This window comes from Leopardus geoffroyi, chromosome A3 (genome assembly GCF_018350155.1).
Source record: "Leopardus geoffroyi isolate Oge1 chromosome A3, O.geoffroyi_Oge1_pat1.0, whole genome shotgun sequence".
Lineage (NCBI taxonomy): Eukaryota > Metazoa > Chordata > Mammalia > Carnivora > Felidae > Leopardus > Leopardus geoffroyi.
In genome coordinates, this window is record NC_059336.1 from 58,621,214 (window position 1) to 58,643,271 (window position 22,058).

At 40.7% G+C, this 22,058-nt stretch overlaps 1 protein-coding gene across 7 annotated transcripts in view; it reads left to right on the forward strand.

The window, feature by feature from the left end:
• Nucleotides 1–22,058, forward strand: part of RFX8 (regulatory factor X8) — a 262,919-nt gene that overhangs the window by 197,465 nt on the left and 43,396 nt on the right. For 6 of the 7 annotated variants that reach the window (XM_045445664.1, XM_045445662.1, XM_045445665.1 and 3 more), the window contains 3 exons: nt 2,933–3,056; nt 13,659–13,720; nt 14,817–14,903. In XM_045445664.1, the coding sequence (XP_045301620.1) occupies nt 2,985–3,056; nt 13,659–13,720; nt 14,817–14,903 (221 nt within the window). In that variant the 5' untranslated portion in view covers nt 2,933–2,984. The remainder of the gene's footprint in view (nt 1–2,932; nt 3,057–13,658; nt 13,721–14,816; nt 14,904–22,058) is intronic. The other variant, XM_045445663.1, reaches the window with a different exon arrangement.

Sequence of the window (22,058 nt, forward strand, 5' to 3'; positions counted from 1 at the left end):
AGTGTATACAGACATCACCTAGTTATATGAATTTGCTACTCCCTGTTCCCACCCCACCAATAGACATCATCCTGTATTCAAGATTGAGCCAGATAATTGGTGCCGGAGCAGCTAGATTTAAGCCATTGTGAAGTATCCCAAGTGTCCCCTTCTCACAATGATGTTAAGAAGACTCTCAGAAAACCCCCTCCTTGGGTAGGAACTGGGTTGAATAGTGTCCCCCCAAATGCATATCTATCTGGAATCACAGAACGTGACCTTATTTGGAAACAGGGTCTTTGCAGATGTAATTAGTTAAGATGAGATCATGCTGGAGTAGGCTGGGCCCTAAATCCAATCTCTCACATCCTCCTTAGAAGAGGAGAGAGGACGCTCAGAGAAGAGAAGCCCAGGTGAAGACAGAGACAGACATGAGTGCAATGCCTCTATAAGCCGAGGAATGCCAAGGATATCTAGCAACCACTAAAAGCTAGGAGAAGAGCATACAACACATTCTCCCTCAGAGCCTCTGGAGGGACCCATTCCTATAGACACCTTGATTTTGGACTCTCAGCCTCCAGAACTGTGAGAGAATAAATCTCTGTTGTTTTAAGCCACCTGGCCTGTGGTCATTTATACACCTCAGATACAGGGCCAAAGATTCCTCCCCCACCCTCCACCATATGTTGTTTTTTCATTTTCCTAGGAAGCCAATGAATGGGTCAACAACTGTGACTGTGGTCTTTAGCTCTCAGGGAAAGTAAATTTGGGCCTCAGCATACCTCATCCCAGAAAATAAGCTGTATATCATCAATGAGAAAGAAGAGATATTGGTAAATTCCCTGCTGAAAAATTCTTCTATGTTTAAAAATTATATTGGCTTGCTTTGTATATTTCTCTAAAAGAGAAAGAGAATGAGAAGAACCCGAGAGTCTCTCCTCAACTAGGACAGGGAATATTGTGATCAGATGTCACTAGGGACCACACTTTCGGACCTCAGTCCCTCACTTCTTGCCCCACACACATACCGGTTGCTGGAACAGGGACCTGGCTGTCCCCAGAGGGCTGGCTGTGGGCTGTGAGCCACAGGCAGAGCCCTTGGTTGCCAAGAAGGGGCCCCACCTGCCCCCCCGCCGGGCGTGGGAGCACTTGAACAGTGAAGACCCCACCCTGAGCAGAGGCCTAGGGTGCAGCAGATCACATAAATGCCACTCAGCTGAAGAGTGAAAGCGTACTGCCTCTCTGTCTCTTGTTTTCTTGTATTTTATATCTCATCTCAGTTTATTTTTTAATTTTTTTTTTCAACGTTTATTTATTTTTGGGACAGAGAGAGACAGAGCATGAACGGGGGAGGGGCAGAGAGAGAGGGAGACACAGAATCGGAAACAGGCTCCAGGCTCTGAGCCATCAGCCCCGAGCCTGACGCGGGGCTCGAACTCACGGACCGCAAGATCGTGACCTGGCTGAAGTCGGACGCTTAACCGACTGCGCCACCCAGGCGCCCCTCATCTCAGTTTAAAAGATCAAAATATAGTGGCCTGACCTACAGGACTCAGGTTTAAAAACTGTGCAAACAACTGGAGGACGGAGGCAAAGCGTCACACACGTGCCCTGGGTCACAGGCACACAGGGACTGGCAGGCTGTGCTGGCTCCAGCAGTCACCTGCAGGGGTGATAGAGCAAATACATAATTCCCACTTTTTAGCTACGGAGATCTTGGCTGCTGAGCCAAGTGTCTGCTGAGCCAATAATTTGGGTTTCTTTTTAATATTCCTACATGCCAAAAACAAAAACAAACCAAAAAACAAACAAAACAAAACGACAATAAAAATCCACCATGTTGATAATTAAAAGATCACAATCAGAATGCAAACTGGTCCTGCCACTATGAAAAACAGTATGGAGGCTCCTCAAAAAGTTAAAAATAGAACTACCCAGGGACACCTGGGTGGCTCAGTCGGTTAAGTGTCTGACATTGGCTCAGGTCATGATCTACAGTTCGTGAGTTCGAACCCTGCATTGGGATATGTGCTGACAGCTCAGAGCCTGGAGCCTGTTTCAGATCTGTGTCTCCCTCTCTCTCTCTGCCCTCCCCTACTCTCACTCTGTCTCTCTTTCTCTCTCAAAAATAAATAAACATTAAAAAAAATAGAACTACGCTATGATCCGGTAATCGCACTGCAGGATATTTACCAAAAATATATAAAAACACTAATTCAAAGAGATACATGCACCCCTATGTTTACTGTAGCATTATTTACAATAGCCAAATTATGGAAACAGCTGAAGTGTCCATCGATAGATGAATGGATAATGAAGATGTGGTACAACACATGCACACACACACACACACACACACTGGAATATTATTCAGCCATAAAAAAAGAATGAAATCTTGCCATTTGCAACAACATGGATGGATCTAGAGAGTATAATGCTAAGCAGAATAAAAGAAAGACAAATACCATATGATTACACTCATATGTGGAATTTAAGAAACAAAACAAATGAGCAAAAGAAAAAAAAAAGGAGAGACAAACAAGGAAACAGACCATAGAGAACAAACTAATGGTTACCAAAGGGGAGGATGGGTGAATTAGGTGATGGGGTCAAAGACTACGCTTATCATGATACGCACTTACTCATGTATAGAATTGTTTAATCATCATATTGTACACCTGAAGCTAATATAACACTGTATATTAACAATACTAGAATTAAAATTAAAGACCTAATAAAAAAATTAAGGCCCACAATCAATATATTTAACTCTGGGCTGAGAACAAAAAGGTATGTTATTGATGCTGATTGGTGAGCCTTTGCATTCAATGAATTAAACAGGTTTCGTTTCCTTGGATCCCACACTTGTGTTTGACTATTGATCCTTATCAAAATGTCCTACTTTAGAAAAACCAATGCCAATTTCCTCTGCCTTGTCTTCCTCTCCCCGCAGGTTGGTTGACAATTTCTGTATTTGTGAAGGGTACAGTGTACCTCGTTGCCTGATGTATGAGATTTATGTGGAGACCTGTGGTCACAATGCTCAGACCCAAGTCAATCCAGCCACATTTGGGAAGGTAGGTTGTAAAGATAAAGAAAGACTATTCATTGAGTAAAAAAACGTGTGCAAGTGAATTGGTGAGGAAACACCATAGTTTATTTGGGTTCTCAGTGGGAATAATTGGCTTCACTCTAGGAAGCCAACCAGATAGTTAATATACTTCTTTATCTTCTTTGAAAAGCCATTCTGTCCCTTGTCCACACTTAATAGTGAGAAGCCAGGAAAGGTAAGGAGTGGGGTGATGCCTAAGAAAGAACAACAATGGCAGCTCTAAATGCTCCAAATACTCAGCCAGGTTTGTTGGGCCATTATTCCCTGCACAGAAATGCCAACATCTAGCACCACACAAACTCCAAGAGCCACTTTTAAATATCCTTTCTGGAGGTTAAGGGCTCTGTCAGGAGCTTTGTGTAGACCGTATAATATAGAACAAAGATTTATTAGCACAAGGATAGTCTCTCTGAGACCCTCCACATACAACAAATATTATTGAGAAGCTGCTATGTGCCAGACACTGTTTTAGATGCTGGGAATACAATAATGAGCAAGACAAAGAAAAATTCCTGCCCTTAGTCAATTTAGTCAATTTATTACACTTAGGGGAGACAAATAATATAAAATGCATAGTATATTAGATAATATAAATGCTAAGGGGACTAATAGAGCCAAAGGAGATGAGTGTGTGTGTGTGTGTGTGTGTGTGTGTGTGTGTGTGTGTGTGTAAGAGTTGTAATTTTAGGGAAGACAAACAGGGAAGGCTTCCCTCAGGAGTAATATTTGAGGGGCACTTGGGTGGCTCAGTGGGCTAAGCGTCCAACTTTGGCTCAGGTCATGATCTAGGAGTTCATGAGTTTGAGCCCCACATCGGGCTCACTGCTGTCAGCACAGAGCTGGCTTCAGATCCTCTGTGGCCTTCTATCTCTGCCCCTTCCCCACTCATTCTCTCTCTCAAAACAAGTAAATAACTTTAAAAAAATTTTAAAAGAAGTAATATTTGAGTCCAGACTTCAAAGAGATAAGGCAGTGAGGATGTGGATATACGAACAGAGAGCAGCACAGGCAGAGCTTGGGCAAAGGCCCTGCGGGGAGAAGGAGCCTAAGCAGCACAGAGGTTGCAACAGCTGGAGGGAGGAGAACAGGGAGAGAGGACCAGGATGGTTCTCAGGACCTTGAGGTCAAATCAGGGAGGTGAAAAGAGCCCAGGTGGCAGGGAGTGGACAGGGATGTAACAGTGAGAAGGGGTCAAATTCTGGATATATTTGGAAAACAGAGCCAATAGGATTTGTTGATGGAAAAAATTAATAGAATCATGGAACTTAATTGTTATTAAATTAACAATAATAACTTCCAATCATGAAGTTGTATTTATGTCCAAGGCTCTTTTCCATCTGGTTTTTAGGAATAGACAGACACCAACTCAAAACAAGTTAAAAGGAAAATTTTTTAAAGAAAAAGGATATCTCATTAAATCCTACAATAAAAAGTTTGGGTTTCACAGAGTCTAGTCCAGTGCTGCCCAACAGAAATGTAATGGGAGACATAGATATCATTTAGGACACCCTAGTATCCTCATTTTTAAAGTATTTTATTTATTTTATTTTTAAAAAATTTTTAGTGTTTATATTTGAGAGAGAGACAGACAGACAGAATGTGAGTGGGGGAGGGGTAGAGACAGAGAGGGGTAGACACAGAATCTCAAGCAGGCTCCGGGCTCCAGGCTCCTAGCTATCAGCACAGAACCTGACGCACAAACCATGAGAAATCATGGCCTGAGCCGAAGTTGGATGCTTAAACTGACCGAGCCACCCAAGTGCCCCGTAAAGTATTTTAAAAGGTGAAATTAATTTTTATTATTGTAAAATTTAACCCAAAATATTTAAAATATTATTTCAACATGGAATCTGTATTATAAAATTGTTGAGTTACTTTTTCATTCTTCATGCTAAGCCTCAAAAATCAGGTGTGTATTTTACACGTACAGGCCATCTCAATTTGGGCTAGCCACATTTCAAGTGCAGAGTTGCCATGTGTGGTTGATGGGGTTCCCATCTCAGATAGCCCACAACTAGACTGTAAGTCACCAGGTATCTTCTTACTTTCTCTCTGGTATATCCTTAAACCACTGGGACTCTGCTCCTTTCCACTGGCCTGCCCCATGCCCCTTCCCAGAAGCCGGTTTCCTTCACTGACTTCCTGATTTCCCATTTTAGCTGCTTGGTTGGTGCTTCCCATGATGCTGGACCTGAGCTCCTGCCCCAGTGCCCGACATCATAACAGTCTGGCAAGAGAGGGCTGTAGGAAGGACATGTGGGTGGGGAGGAAACAGTTAACATCTTTAATGCTTTGTCTTGTGTCACAGCCATCGGCCGAGGCAAGCAGCGTTAGAGGTCAAGAAAACAAACAGCAATGATTAAGGCTGAGGATCCCACAGCTAGTTGCAATGCTTGGGCTGTGTTTGGGCAAATAAATTTTCCTCTACTCTTTCAGGTTCTTTTGGTGGTCTAAGATTTAAATTGACAAGAGACAGATTAACAGGAGAAAATCAAACTTGATGTTGTATGTGTAAGGATTCCCTATGGTCAGGCAATTGAGGCTTATATGCCACCCAGAGCTAAGGAGAAGGGGGTGTAAATGTGGGACCTCAAAAGGGAAAGAATGCAATTCACAGAAAGATGAAAAAGAGTAAATGTTTGATAAACAAATGTTAGCTGGGCCATATAGAAATGATGGAAGAATTTTAACAAACAAATTTTGTTAAATTCCTCCCTGTCTTCCACACCTAGTTAATATTATACTGTAGTTATCTATGGTGATACCTCCCTTAGAGGACAGCAGATCCTCTAAATGCTTTTATGCATTTAGGGGAAAGGTCAAAGATTCTTCCTGAGCTTTCTCTTTCTTAAAAATAATCGGCCTAAAATAATCCACATACTAAAGAGACCCATTTTGCTCCCCTACAGTGTCAAATCTAGTCTCTTGAATTGTGAGTCAGACCTCTTTCCACTTGTTATTCCCTGAAAAATATCCTTGAGTTCAGAGGGACCTTAGAGGTCACCTGGTCCAATTCCACACCCAGTGCAAGATCCCTTTGAAAGTACCTCTGGGTGGAGCTTTTTATGAGAACAAAATGCCCTCTCTGGACAGAGACAGCCACAGGGCTTAGAGCTGGGTGATGGGGCAGCACATTTCTGTGCTTTTCCTCTGGGCAAACACAGTCCTTCCCCAGGATCTTGCTTGGCAAGCAGAGCACGGGCTGATGAAAACCCACTCAACTCCCTATCTGGGACCTTGGTGCAGCTCACAACCTGCACAACCATACCAGTTTGGTCAGCCACCTGGCTTGAGCTGAAATGATGTGGGTGACAAGGAGCTTGCTCACCGGGCGACAGTGATGCCAATTCAAACTCTTCCATTCCTCCCTTCATTCTTTCCTTTTTTTCATTCCTTCTTCTTCTTTTCGGTGGCCCTCAGATGGACAGAATTGAATTGGTTCATGACACACTGTCATCATGAATCCATGCATGGCCTTATTCCATCTGATTATTTAGTTCCTTTTTAACAACGTGTTAAACATCTGTGAAATCACCACCACAAATGAACCACATTACCAGTGGTCCCATGTCCCATCTCCCTGCCTGCCCCACTGGTGGGAACCATCAACCTGTTCCTCATCACCTTGCTTTTTTTTTTATTTTATTTTATTTTTTTTTTCAACGTTTATTTATTTTTGGGACAGAGAGAGACAGAGCATGAACGGGGGAGGGGCAGAGAGAGAGGGAGACACAGAATCGGAAACAGGCTCCAGGCTCTGAGCCATCAGCCCAGAGCCTGACGCGGGGCTCGAACTCAAGGACCGCGAGATCATGACCTGGCTGAAGTCGGACGCTTAACCGACTGCGCCACCCAGGCGCCCCTCACCTTACTTTTTAAAAAAGAGTTATAGTGCATTTATATGTATTTGCTAATCTTTTGACCACCTTCACCCATTTTCTCATCTCTTTGCCCCTTGTCTCTTTCAACCACCAACCTGTTTTCTGCATCTGTGAATTTGTTTCTTTGTTGTTGTTTTGTTTTATTTTTGTATGTTCACATGTAAGTGAGATTATATGGTATTTAACTTTCTTTGTCTAATCTATTTCATATATGTATTCTAAAAAGCATATTTTTAATTTTTGTGGCTTAACTTTTTAAAAAAGTGGTATCATGTTATTTGTCATCTTTTGGGACTCTGTCCACTTAATATTATCTTAAGGTTTATCTAGATTCATTGGCCATTGTGTAATATTTCGCAGTTTACTCATCCACTGTCCTACTGATGAGCATCTGGGTTGTTTCCAGATTTTTTTTTTTTTTTTTTTTTTTTTGCTATTGTGAACATTCATGTGTATGTTTCCTGCTGTGCACATGAAGATGTTATCTTGGGTGTGTGTGTCCAGGAATGAACCTTGCAGGGTAAGGGGGTGTGTGGCTGTGATGTCTGGGGATGGGGCCAAACTATTTTCCAAAATGGCTGTTCCAGGTTACCCTCCCACAAGCAATTCTGTGGATTCCAGTGTTATTTCCAAAACATTGGCATTTTTAGATCCACTCCTTTATCCAAAAAGCTTCATCCCTGAAACTCACAGTCATTGGTGGAAATCCTGCACTTTTGATAATAATAAAATGTGTAGGAGAATCTTCTAATGTGACAGCTGCTCAAATATCTGAGACAATGTTTTATATCTCCCAGTCTTTTTTTCTCCACACTGAATTCTCCTGGCTCCCAAATTTTTACCTTTCTGCCCACTTGCTTCGTTATGACTTCAATTTATTGATGTTCTTCTTGAAAGGTAGATAGCCCCAAGGGTACAGCCCGGTGCCTTAGGAGTGCTCAGAAGACAGGGCTCTTACTTTTATGGGGGGGGGGGGAGGGGAGCTGAAAGGAGGGCTCCTATTGGCTTTTATCTTTCCGTGTCACTCTGTTGGTTTCATTTTAAGTTTGTGGGCAACAAAAATAACCCTTAAGTATTTTTTCACATGAATTAAAATTAGGCCTTCCAAAACTTCTCTGTAATCTGTGAAATACTCTACATAGATACAAAATATTGTCACTCTCAGATTATTGTCATTATGCAGGTAACCATTTGAACCCAGGAGCAGCCACTCCCTTATACCTATATTACAACTTCTTAGTTGCAATCTGCAGTTGTATTTACCAGTATCTTGAATCTTGTAGGCCATCCAGTCTTCTCAACCTGGTGAAGCTCACATATTTGAAAAGTATATCTCTCATTGCCAGCTCAGTAAATAAAAGTGATATGAGCACATGTAAGATGTTGAGCACACGTTATGTTTGCTAGGTGTCCCTGAGTAAGCTTTTCCAGCCAGCCAGGAATTCCCTTGGCTAACTTATCATTCAGCCCACATTTTGCCATTTCATCACTTGGCAGCTGGGGACCCTTCCTCAAGCGGGGGCCAGTTCTGGGTACCCTGGCTCTGAAGCGTTTTCCTTCTCTACCTGCCCAGCAGCTTAATCAGATGGAAGTGGCTTGACTTGAGCGTGACATGTTTGAGTTCTGTAAGATCTCTGCTGCCTTTTCTAAGAAATCAAAGCCTATTTTTCAAAATCTTTTTCAACGTTTCTTGTAAGTGGTTTCCCCTCTGGGGTAGTCTCACTGCAGAGAATTCCAAAGGAAAAGTTAAAAAGAGACCCCCGTATGTGGTAATGGGTATTTAGTTAGCCTTTTTCATCTTAATACTTGCCTTAGAATCCATTCTTCAAGACCCTGAGGTACTAACTTTCAGTTCTCATTGGGAATTTGCCTGAAGAATGGGCCACTCAGTGGAGCCTGAGTTGGGAAGGGACCCTTGCTCCTGAATTTGACTAATGGACAAGGGAGAGGAAGGGGAAAAGGATATGATTCCAAAGCATGTTTACAAGAGAAACAACAAAATACCCAATTCTCATTTCCTCCCTCCTCCCCCGGGAATGTAGTTGATTCCAGACTCCACATCAAGTTCCTGTGCAGATGTCGGAATGTTTCTTGCTCTTTTTGGCAACCCTGGGCATATGATGGGTAATGCTCATTCTTGGTGCAAGTGATAACCTCACATGGGTTAGGGAATTTCCATAACACTGACTTCCCTTTTAAAAACATTTACTGAGTTTTTCTGATTATAAAAGTTTATAGTCCCTTTATAGAAAATGTGAAATTTAGAGAAAACTGTATAAAAAAGAGGAAAATAAACAGTGCTATAACCTCACTGTCCACAGATGTAGCCACACATGCACAGTTTATTTGCATGTTTGTGCACACATGCACATACACGTGACCAGCAGGAGCTGAGGGACTAATCACACAGTGACTTTGTCTGTGTTTCCCGTGGTGCTTAGAACCTGCTCATTGGGTGGTTCTTCCTTCACTCCTGAATGAGCATGTGAGTGGGCAGGATGACCTCTCTAGAAATCCTTGGGTGGTACAGAGCACTGTTGTCACTCTTAATTTACCACATGATATCAGTTTGATGCTTAGAATGTCCAGTTCTATATAACACCCAGACTGAACTGGGTTTGAAGTAGAAACTTTTCCCCAGCTCCTTCAGGATAGTTTCTTCCCTGCAGAGAACTAGGCATGGGGGCTTCCCCTTCCCTCCCTACCCCTCCTCCCTGAAACTTGCTGGGGATGGTTTGACCCCTCTGGGAGCAGGGAAGGAAAAAAATGGCTAGAAAGTTCCTTCTGCTCAGCTTCACACTTTGGGGGCCAGGCAGACTCTGGCTTCCTTGTCCCTTTGGTGGCTTCTTCAGAGCAGACCATGGGAATGTTCTAGTATGCCTCCCTTGTCTTGGTGAACAGCTCTTTCGGAAGCCTGACTGTCCATCCTGGGGGCCTCTTGCTGGGCAGAATCTGGGCTCTCCCACATGTCAGCTCTTTTGCAGACAACTTCTTGCTATGGGAACTACTCAGCCATTCTTGGCCTGAACAGACTATGGGTGTGACGGCTGAAACCAGGGTGATAGCCACTCTCCTCTGCCTGTCCACCAAGTCCACTGGCCAGCCCATCTGTAGTCTATAAGGAGTCCTATGCCATAGCCAGATGCTAACTGCAGGGACCTCACCAAGAGCTCTTCAAGTGAATCATGAATCCCCTTCTGCTAGGCCTGAGGTGATTGAGCCACATCCTGTCCCACACACCCTTCACAGATAAGAGGGTCTTGCCATAAGAAATCCCCTTACACCTCCTCCTCTCTCTACCTCATGAGTGATTTGAGTTGAGGACTTTTTAGGGTTTTAAAACCCAATTTTAGCTAAATGCCTGAGGATGCAAGTCCCATAAGATGTGTGTCTCAATTCACTTTGCTATCTGTTGTCTGTTGTCTTCATGCCTCATCCTGTTGTATAGATACTATGTGGATGGATGGATTGAAATATTGAGGTATGGATGAGTGTGCACAGAGGTGGATGGATAGGTGGGTAGACAGCATGCAATACGGTGTAATTTTTAATCTTTTTTTCATCATGATAAGTGTGCTCTCTAATTCTGATCCCCTATTTCCCCCATCTCCCTACCCCCCTCCCCTCTTGTAACCATCAGTTTGTTTTCTATAGTTAAGAGTCTGTTTCTGGTTTGTCTCTCTCTCTCTCCCTTCCTCTCTCTTTTTTCCTTTGCTTCTTTGTTTTGTTTCTTGAATTCCACATATGAGTAAGATCACATGGTATTTATCTTTCTCTGGCTTATTTTGCTTAACATTATCCTCTCTAGCTCTATCCAAGTTGTTGCAAATGGCAAGATTTCATTCTTTCTTTTTGTGGCTGAATAATATTCCAGTGTGTGTGTGTGTGTGTGTGTGTGTGTGTGTGTATGACATCTCTGTATCCGTCCATCTATCGTGGACACTTGGGCTGTTTCCATAGTTTGCCTATTGTAAATAATGCTGCAGTAAACAAAGGGATACATGTATCCCTTTGAATTCATGTTTTTGTATTTTTGGGGTAAATATTGTTGATAATGTGATTACTGGATCATAGGACAATTTTATTTTTAACTTTTTGAGGAACCTCCATACTGTTTTCCAGAGCGGCTGCACTAGTTTGCATTCCTCCCAACAGTGCAAGAGGGATCCTTTTTCTCCATATCCTCACCAACACTTGTTTCTTGTGTTGTCGATTTTGCAATATGGTATGCTTTTTAACAGCACTAAGCCTGGAATGCACCTAATTAGGTCTAACCCTGGGCAAGTTATTTCATCTTTTTGTGCCTCAACATCATCAACTGTAAAATGAAGCAATTCATATTGTTAATGATAGTCCCTACCGTATGAGATGTTTTTAAGAAATTAATGAGAGAACTCATATAAAAAGAATTGAGCAGTGCTGGCAAATAGGAAGCACTCAAGAAATAATTACCTTTTATGATTACATGCCTATTTATCTCTCAGAATATCGTAAACATTTTCACATTAAAATATTTTAAAATAAATATTGTATAATGGTACAAAATACTCTGTGGATGTTCCAGAATTCATTTAACCATTTCCCTTATTGGAAGTTTAGGTTGTTTATCCTGTTTCTCTTTTCTAGTCTCCATCTGTACCTGGTAACTTCCCTAGGAGAGATTCTAGACAATTGTAACCAATTCCCAACCCTCATGGTAGTTCCTGATATTTGTACCCAAATCCCTAATATTTTTGACCTAGGAAATTTGTTGGTTAAGAACTGTATTTAGCTGTTTCAACTTGCACTTATTGGATGATTAGGGAAGATAAGCACTTTTACATGCATTTTGGCCATATGTATCTTGTGGGTACACGTTATCACCAGACCACTTTCTATTGAGATATTGTTGTTTTCCCATTAATTTATGTGAGCTGTCCATATATTAAATATACATTTTTTAGTTATTACATTTTTTGGAAATAATCATCTCAGTTGATTTTTACATTTTAACCGGTGTACCTGATCATAAAATGGAATCAGAGGATAGTCTGGGGTTGGTATTACTCAATTAAATAAAATGTAGAGATTTTTATGCTGCCAGACAACTAGGCAATTTATTTCTGTTTATACCTCCAAAACACCAGATTATTTCCCAGAGCCTTGAATCTCACCATTCTTTTAGGTACTAAAGAACCTAAAAGGTTGTAAAAACCTACTATTTTACAACTAAAATAGTACTATTTTACAACTAAATATATAGGGAAGGTTTTAAGTGAGTTTCTTAAGAGGTGATGGGATTTTCAGAATCTGTAGTTGAAAGTAGGAATTTCTGGCCCCTAATTCTGCATTTTTAGACTTTGCTGATGTTTTCTTTTATCTCCTATCATTTACTCTTCATCTGCACATTTTGGTCCCCCTTCCCTGAAGGAACCTCTCAGTTTGGCCCCACAACCTTGATGCTCAGTTGTGTAAGATTTGCCTTTCCTATTTCTTCATTTTTCTCCTCCCCCCAATTTCCCGGGCTTGGGTGGCTTCTGGTAGGAACTGATAGGGCTGGAACCAGACCAGAGAAACATTAGACACTGTCAAATCCTACTACTTGGAAATTAAGAGAAAAATAAAGAGGGATGTCACAAGAAACTAAACAGAAAAAAGAGGCTGAATGATTATGGAGGGGATTGTAGAAAAATAGCAGAAATCATTACTTGACTGCTCGAAACACTGTGCCTTCCATGCTCTGTATTTTTCTAGTTCCACCATGCTCCAGGATTTCCACTTTCAACAGACATGCACTTGGATACCGTGCGTGTCATGGACCTCTTCTAATAAGGAAAATGGAACAGACTTCTATTTTTTAATGTAATTGATTATAAACATATATCAGTGCTAATAAAACACATCAAAAACATAACTAGGACATGAGAAGTTGAGTCAGAAGTAGCCGTGTCATTCAATATTTTAATAGCATTTGCTACCAAAACCTTAAAACGAAAAAGAATAAGTAAACAAATGAATAGTATAGTAAAAAGTGAAAATGACTATCACATTGGAAAAAGAGGAAAATAGTAAAATCATGGCAACTCACATGATGGACTGTTATGCAGCTATTGATAACCCTGTTTTTAGAGAATTCCTAATGACAAGGGGAAATGTTTATGGTACAAAGGGGAGGGGAGAAAGTAGAAAGCAAAACTGCACACATGCTAACTGTTTCACATGAACACCCACAGAGTACATACACATATTGAAGCTTTGAAAAAAAGACTAGAAGGAACCACACTGAGGTTTAAATGGTGGTTTCCTCGGGGCGCCTGGGTGGCGCAGTCGGTTGAGCGTCCGACTTCAGCCAGGTCACGATCTCGCGGTCCGTGAGTTCGAGACCCGCGTCGGGCTCTGGGCTGATGGCTCAGAGCCTGGAGCCTGTTTCCGATTCTGTGTCTCCCTCTCTCTCTGCCCCTCCCCCGTTCATGCTCTGTCTCTCTCTGTCCCAAAAATAAATAAACGTTGAAAAAAAAAAAAATGGTGGTTTCCTCTGAATGGTATATTTTTGTCTTGATACTTGTCTGATTTTTCCAAATTTCATTTGCATATATTTTCTTTATAATAAAAAGAGGAAATACAATGTAAACATTGTAAGAAAAGAAACTGTAAGTTTTATTTCTATATTTTCAAAACGCAGCTTTAAATCTGGCTTATTCTTTCAGCTTGTGCGTTTGGTTTTTCCTGATCTTGGTACCCGGAGGCTAGGCACGAGAGGAAGTGCCAGGTAGGTTTATCATTTTTGTTTTATTTGAAATGTTCAAAGACAAACATTTTGAAAAATCAAAAAATGGGTGACAAAAAATGCAAAACTAAATGAACTATAAATATCAACTCTTACCAGAGAATTCTCATACTTCACATGAAATCCTAGTGCCTGGAATAATTTAGGTGATACTAGAATGAAGTGTTCATTTCTGTTTTCTTAGTGATTTTGTTAAAAATATGCAAGTTACAATATGTTTTCTTGTTTGAACACTTTAAGTGTTTTGACATAAATGTCTAACTGTTGAAATATTTAAATAATTACACCCAGAGAGCAATAGAACTGTTTTAGTTACTCTTTGAAGTAAAATTTCTAAGCCCTCATCTAATTAGCATATTTGAATTATTTTTGAGAGACCAGGTACCTACGTTCTATGTATTTTTAACGCAAAAGGAAATTCCAGTGTTATCAGGTGCATCGGGTTATAATTGTCACTCAATTACTATTGTTATTTGTTGTTTCTTTTAAATGAAGAAAAATAGGAGAAATCAGTGAGATCAGGAAATCAGTGAGAAGGGACGGAAGCCAAATTAGGAAAGGGGCCTGCTACCCATGAGGGAATGAAGACAGCCGAAGCATTTGCCAAACTAAACACTGGGTAATAGTTAATTTGAAAAAGTTTTGTCCTGCTGTTTTGAGCCTAGACAAGCAGCTACAGTTTCCCAGCTCAGCAAAGTGCCTGGGCTGCAGAGAAGGAACCTCCTCCCTCTTGGGTTTCTGAGAGCTCGAGTCCAGTTCTCAGTACAGGGAACATTGGTATTGCTACCCTTCACTTTAAAAACATTCATGGCAGTGACAGCAGGAGCCTCTCCCTGTCACATCTCTCTAAAACCAGAGTGTCCTAAATTGGGGAAGAAGAGTGGAACATTTGCAAGCCTGTTTCAAAGCTGATGTGTATGAAGTAGTATCAATCTGTCTGCATAACAGAGCTAATAGATGGAGTAAATGATAAAACTCCGAGAAGAGCTTCAGGTCTTCATCAGTGAGTCTATTCTGTAGCTTCTGTAAAGCATGTCAGTGGTTTGACATAATCTTTAAGACAACCTTTATTTTTCAGGTATCATTATGATGGAATCTGTATCAAGAGAAGTTCTTTCTTCTATGCCCAGTATTGCTACCTTCTGGGTGAAAAAAGGGATCACAGGTTAGTATCTGTCATTTAGGTATTTTGGTCATGGGTCACTATCTGCCTTTTTTTTTTTTTTTTTTTTTGGCTGTTCCACTATTAATCCTTCTTAAGGATGGAAACACACACATCACGTCAACATGGCTTTGATGTGGGCAATAAATCAGTCTCTGGCAACATCACTGGCCAGAGAAAGGCATTTCCAGTTCATTCTCTTGGATACTTTTCATTATAAGTATCATCTCAATTGCCAGAGCAATTTTTCATTGAGTGCATCTTTGTTCTTCTCAATTTCTCTGTAAAATTTGATGGAATTGGTCACTTCTTAAAACTTCCTTTAGCTCTCAAGAACTTTCATCCAATTTCTTCCCCATAGCGATCCCTCTGAGTCTCCTTATCTCTCCTCCCCTTATATGCAGGCATTTTCCTGAGACCGAACCAGTGGTGCTCTTCCAATCTTTGGCCCCAAGATATTTCATCCTTCTTTATCCGTCACCTATCACCATGCCCTCACAGATGACTCCTCCCCTAAGTCATTTTTGATGGACCTTTCTCTCCCATCTCCCAGCCATTCCTCTTGGACTATCTACTGGACATCTCCACGTAGATGACCCACTGGCACCTCATACTTAGTACGTAAAAATCTAAATTTTTAATCTCCCTCCAAATCATCGCTGCCTCTTGACTTCCTTATTTCAATCTATGATACCAGTAGGTAGAATCTGCACAAAGTGTTACCCCCAAAGCCATCCCCGACTAGCTTGGGAACAAGAGAGTCAGCCCAGAGATGGTTCTGAAGCTGTGGAGCTCATTCAGACGAGCACCTGGACCAAACAGGAGGTGGATCAGAAAGATCTGTCCAAGGCAGTGTCTTCAGTTGGTTGAGTCCATGTCAATAGAAGGGAGCACAGATGACTCAGCCCGGCCCGTCCCATCAAAACCTCAAACTTAACCTCAAATAAAGTCATCACATTCTTCTTCCAACCAGCTCTTCCTCTTAAATGTCTTATTCATCAATTAGTCACAAAGATGGAAAAATTACATCAACAAAAAATAGAGAAGTTAGGGAAGGGAATAGATAGGAGATTTATTTCAGTTAGGGTTAGAGCTTTCCTTGTGCTAATGTATTCTCCCGCTTGCTGACCCGTATGCTCCTCAAAGGCTAGGCCTAGAGTTTGTGTCTTTTTGCCCCAGGGCACCCAGCAGGCAGTTTGGAGAGCCCTGCAGCATGACATGGCTGTTGCTCAGCAGCACTTAGAGGCCATTAGTGTCCTGAGGTCTCTGGGTCGATGTCACAGAGAGAGGGTCTGGAACTGGTCTTTATGGGGAAAGAAGTAGGCTTCATCCTCAGCACGGAAAAGGAAGGCTGTCAGGGACACAGGTAAGAACAAGGGTAACATTGGTTTATCCATGACATAGGCCCAGCAGCAGGTGCTTTTCATACTCAACACATATTTATTAATATTTAATAATTAATAAACTTTATACAGTCTTGGCCAATTAAGAGATATTTTTTAAGCACTAAGATCTAAGGTAACCTCCTTACCAATTCCACATTTTTAGAAATACTAAATATATATTTTAGAATGCAGAAATATAATAAATGATATATTGCTGTTAATAATCCATGAAATATACAGGTGAAAATGTCTTCTATTTCATTGTATCTTTTATATAAGGACATGCGTGACAAAGTTAGGTCTCAAAATAAAAACTTCATTTCTCTGGTTTTCAGATAATGAAAACTTTAGAACTCATCATTCACTTATTTGTTCATTCAACAAATATTTGAGTTCCTACAATAAGTCAGGCCCGGTTCTAGTTACTGGGGATGAAAAAGTAAACAAGATAAACAAGATCTCCCTCTTGTCTATCTTAGTGGGGAAGATGTAAGACAATAAAGAAGGGACAATAGCAAGATTTATCTGAAGACAGTAAAACAGGGTCATGGGAAGCCTCCTTGAGAAGATGCCTTTTGAGCAGAAATATGAAAAAAAGAGTCAGCCAAGTGAATATCTGAGGGACAAGTATTGCAGACAGAGGAAAGAGCAAGCCCAAAGGGCCTGAGGCAGGAATGAATTCAAAGAACAGAAAGAAAGTCTGGAGGTGGAGGTTGGCGAATGAGCAGAAGAGTGGGAAGAGAGGAATCTGAACACAGAGGTGGGACCTATAAGTCTTGGCAAGGATGTGGGATGTTATTCTAAGTGTGATAGAGAGACACTGGAGAGTCTTAAGCTGGGAAGTGATTTTTTTATTTTAATTTTTTAGAAACTTTAGTAGAGTTGACACACCTGTTACATTAGTTTCAGGTGGATAACATAGTGATTCAACTTCTCTGTGTTATGCTGTGCTCACCATAAGTGTAGCTACCATCTGTCACCATCCAATGCTATTGCAATAGTATTGACTATATTTCCTATGTTGTACCTTTAATCCATGTGACTCATTTGTTCCATAAGTGGAAGCCTATATCTCCCTCTCCCCTTCACTCATTGTGCCCATACCCCATGCCCTTTTCTCTGGCATCATCAGTTTGTTCTCTGTATTTATAGGTCCAATTCTGCTTTTTGTTTGTTTGTTTATTCATTTGTTTTGTTTTTCTAAAAAAATTTTTTTTTAATCTTTGTTTTTGAGAGAGAGAGAGACAGAGTGTGAGTGGGGGAGGAGCAGAGACAGAGGGAAACACAGAATCCGAAACAGTCTCCAGGCTCTGAGCTGTCAGCACAGAGTCCGACGCAGGGCTCGAACTCACGAACCATGAGACCATCACCTGAGCTGAAGTTGGACACTTAACCAACTGAGCCACCCAGGCCCCCCTATTGGTTTTGTTTTTCATATTTCATATGTAAGTGAGATCATATAGCATTTCCTTCTCTATCTGACTTATTTCACTTTAACATAATAACCCTCTAGGTCCATCCATGTCGTTGCAAATCACATGATTTCATCCTTTTTAATAGCTGAGTAATATTCCATTGTGTATATATATCACATCTTCTGTATCTATTCATCAATTGATGGACACTTGGGTTGCTTCCATATCTTGGCTATTGTAAATAATGCTGCAATAAATATTGGAGTGCAAGTATCTTTTCAAATTATCTTTTCTTTCTTTGGGTAAATATCCAGCAGTGGAATTACTGGATCATGTAGTGTTTCTGATTTGTATTTTATGAAGATTAAATGAATTAATACAATGAAAATGCCTGAAACAGCACCTGGCACATAGTAAACATTCAATGTGACTCTTAAGCATATTGCTCTTGACTTTGATGTATTTATTTTATCATATCTATGATTTTTTCATGGTATTATGTCTATGGTTATTATTTTGGTCATTTTATTTTTCAGCATTCCTATTTGGTTCTTTTTTATAATTTCTATTTTTTTGTGGAGGCTTTCTATTTTTTCATTTGCTTTAAGAGAATTTATAACTACTGGTTGGAGCATTTCTATAATGACTGCTTGAAAATATTTGTCAGATAATTCCAATATCTGAATCATTTTAATATCAGTGTCAGTTTATTGTCTTTTCTCATTCAAATTGTGGCTTATCTAATTCTTGGTATTATGGGTGATTTTCTTTCTTTCTCCTTTTCTTTCTTTCTTTCTTTCTCTCTCTCTTTCTCCCTTCCTTCCTTCCTTCCTTCCTTCCTTCCCTCCCATATAATTGACATACAACATCACATTCTTTTCAAGTATACAACATAATAATGATTTGATGTTTGCATATGTTGCAAAATGATTATCAAGTAAATCTAGTTAACATCCATATGCAGTTACATAATTTTTTTCCTTGTGATGAGAACTTTTAAGACTTACTCTCTTAGCAACTTTCAAATATGCAATACAGTATTATTAATATAGCCACCAAGCTGTACATTACACCCCCAGGACTTATTTATTTTATAACTGGAGTCAAAAGGTACAAATTACCAATTATCCATCCCCAGCCCTCTGCCCCACCCCCGGCAACCACCAATCTGTTCTCTTTATCTATAAGCTTAGTTTTATGCTTTCTGGGTTTGTTTTTTGTTTGTTTGTTTTTGTTTATTTGTGTTTTTCTTTAATTTTTTAAAAAATGTATATTTATTTATTTTGAGGCAGAGAGAGAGTGTACATGAGCACACATGCAAGCAGGAGAAGGGCTGAGAGAGAGGGAGAGAGAATCCCAAGCAGCTCCACGCTGTGAGCACAGAGCCCAGTGTGGGACTTGATCCCATGAACCATGAGATCACGACCTGAGCCGAAATCAAGAGTCAGCTGCTCAACCGACCAAGCCACCCAGGCACCTCTGGCTTTAAAAAAATTTAGATTCCACATGTAAGTGAAACCATATAATACTTGTCTTTCTCTGACTTATTTCACTTAGTATAACACCCTCAAGGTCTATCCATGTTGTCCCAAATGGCAAGATGTCATTCTCTTTTGTGGCTGAATAATATTCCATTGTGTGGAATACACACACCATATTTTCTTTATCCATTCAAAAGTCAATGTACACTTAATTTGTCTCCATAGCTTGGCTATTGTAAGCAATTTGTGATGAACATAGGGGTGTAGGTATCTTTTTTGGGTTAGTGTTTTTATTTTCTTTGGATAAATACCCAGAAGTGAATTTGCTGGATAATATGGTATTTCTATTTTTAATTTTTTGAGGAATCTCTATACTGTTTTCCACAGTGGTCGCACCAATTTACATTCCCACCAACAGTGCATAAGAGTTCCCTTTCTCCACATTCCTGCCAATACTTGTTATTTCTTTTCTTTTTGATAATAGCCATTCTAACAGGTGTGTGATAGAGGTTATATTTCATTGTGGTTTGATTAGCATTTCCCTAATCACTGGTGATGTTGAGCATCTTTTCATGTACCTGTTGGCCATCTGTATGTCTTCTTTGGAAAAAATGACTACTCAGATCTTCTGCACATTTTTAAATTAATTTTTTTTTGCTATTGAGTTGTATGTTTATATATTTTGGATATTAACCCTTTATCAGATATATGACTTGCAAATATTTTCTCTCATGAAGTAGGTTGCCTTTTATTTTGTTGATGGTTTTCTTTGCTGTGCAGAAACTTTTTTAGTTCAGTGTAGTCCCACTTGTTTATTTTTACTTTTGTTGTCTTTGCTTTTGGTGTCAAATTCAAAAAAGTCATTGCCAAGACTGGTGTCAAGGAGCTCACCAGCTATGTTTTATTCTAGTTTTATGATTTCAGGTCTTACATTCAAGGCTTCATATCATTTTGATTCAATTTTTGTAGCATAAGAAAGTTCCATTTTTTGGCATGTGGCTGTGCAGTTTCCCTGACACCACTTATTGAAGAGACTATTGTATACTCTTAGTTGCTTTGTTGTAATTAAGTGACCATATGTGTGTGGGTTTACTACTGGCCCTTCTATTCTGACCCATCAATCTATGTATTTTTCTATTGTATCCTGGACATTTTCTATTGATTTTCTGTTGTATCATGAGCATTTGGGTTATGATGTTAGAGATTTTTGATCCTATTTAAATCTTCTACTTTAGCAGACAGTCACCATATTTAGGTTTAGCATGTAAGTTCTGGTCTATTTTTTTGTGCTATAGTTCCAATGAGTTTAGTTTTCAGAACCCTTGCATGCTGCTCTGGTCTGCTTCATTCTTTTGGCACTACAAGGTCTTCTGATCAGTTCCCTACTAGTGCTACCTATAGGGGCTGAAGCTGCTTCCCTGGGCCACCTTCTGTGGGGAATGCAGACAGCCAGAGTGGCTGGGCCTGAGTCCTTTTCTGCCAGTTGGCGTGAGTCAGGGAAACACCAGGTTCTGCTGGCATTGCTCCTATGGATGGAATGCCTGCCCTTCTATGCTCCATTGAGTTGGCCAGAGGATTCAATACTGTCCATGCAGGCAGATCAGCCCACCTGTCAGTGCCCCGGGTGTGGAGTTGGGGGTGGTTCAGCCCACCAGGATGTTGAGGCTGCCACTGTGGTCAGACTGGGTGGCCAGCCCATACTCCAAGAGCAAGGGCTGTAGCCCCCTCTAGGTCTCTATTAGACTTCCCTCTCCTAGTCCTTTGTTTGGAGAGTGCAGATTTTTCTTGGGATTTATATCTATGTCTGCTGGCAGTCTAGATTTCAGGTCTCTCCAGTATCCAGTCCAGATATGCATGGAACATGAAAAGAAAACCCAGGGCACTCACCACACTGTCGCTTCTCTAGGCAGTCCCATCTTCTTTCCAGCTTTCAGAGCCCTTGTATCATGATCCGCTGAAAAATTTCTGGGGTATTTATTTGCATTAGAGGGAAGCAGCAAGGAAAGGTGAATCTACACTATCTTGTTCCCTATTCATCATTCTAGCTGCCTCAGAAACCTCCTGAAAGCAGACCATGTATATATTATAAATTAATGTTGTCAGTGATTGAAATCCTTGATTATATGATTGTGCCTAACAAATTAAAATATGATGAGTCAAAATATGACGGTAGAGAGTTTTAGTTGGGACAAGATGGTGTAGATCAATTTCTTTTTGCTAAGCACAACTATGAACCCTGGAAATAATGCAAGAAGAAAACAAAGAAAAACTCTAAAAAGTGGCAAGAAGAAAATGAGCTGGTTGGGGACCCCAGGGCTGCACAATCAACACAGTGATAGGGCATGCTACATCTTTACCCACTCATCCAGGCCCACTGTTTCCCAACCCACTACCTAGCAAGATGAGGCATCCAGGTAGATTCATTTCTCCTCTCATTCCTCTAATAAATTGGTCAAGGGGCAGCAAGAGGGAGTCCCACCAAAAATAAACAGCTAGGGAAGCACTCTCCTTACTCTCTGGATCTGAGACACTCCTTTTCCACCATGAGATACAATAAGGAGTGTGAGCTAATCTGTCAAGGGAGACCCAGCTATAGCAAGTGGCTTAGTCCAGGAAGTCTGTGTCCCCACTCCACCTAGAGGCAGCTGGAGAGCACCAATAGAGGGAGCCCCTGCCCCACAGAGACCAATCCCCCACCCAGTCTGGGAAAAGCCCTCCAGCTCCCTCAGGCAGCACCAGCAGGGACCCCCAGTGGTAACAGATAAACCAGGCAGACCAAAATAATATATTCATACCCATAGCTAAAATTTACTACAGAGATATAGTAAGAATACACAGTCAAGTCATAAGGCGAAAAGAGGCAGAGGTCTGGAGGCG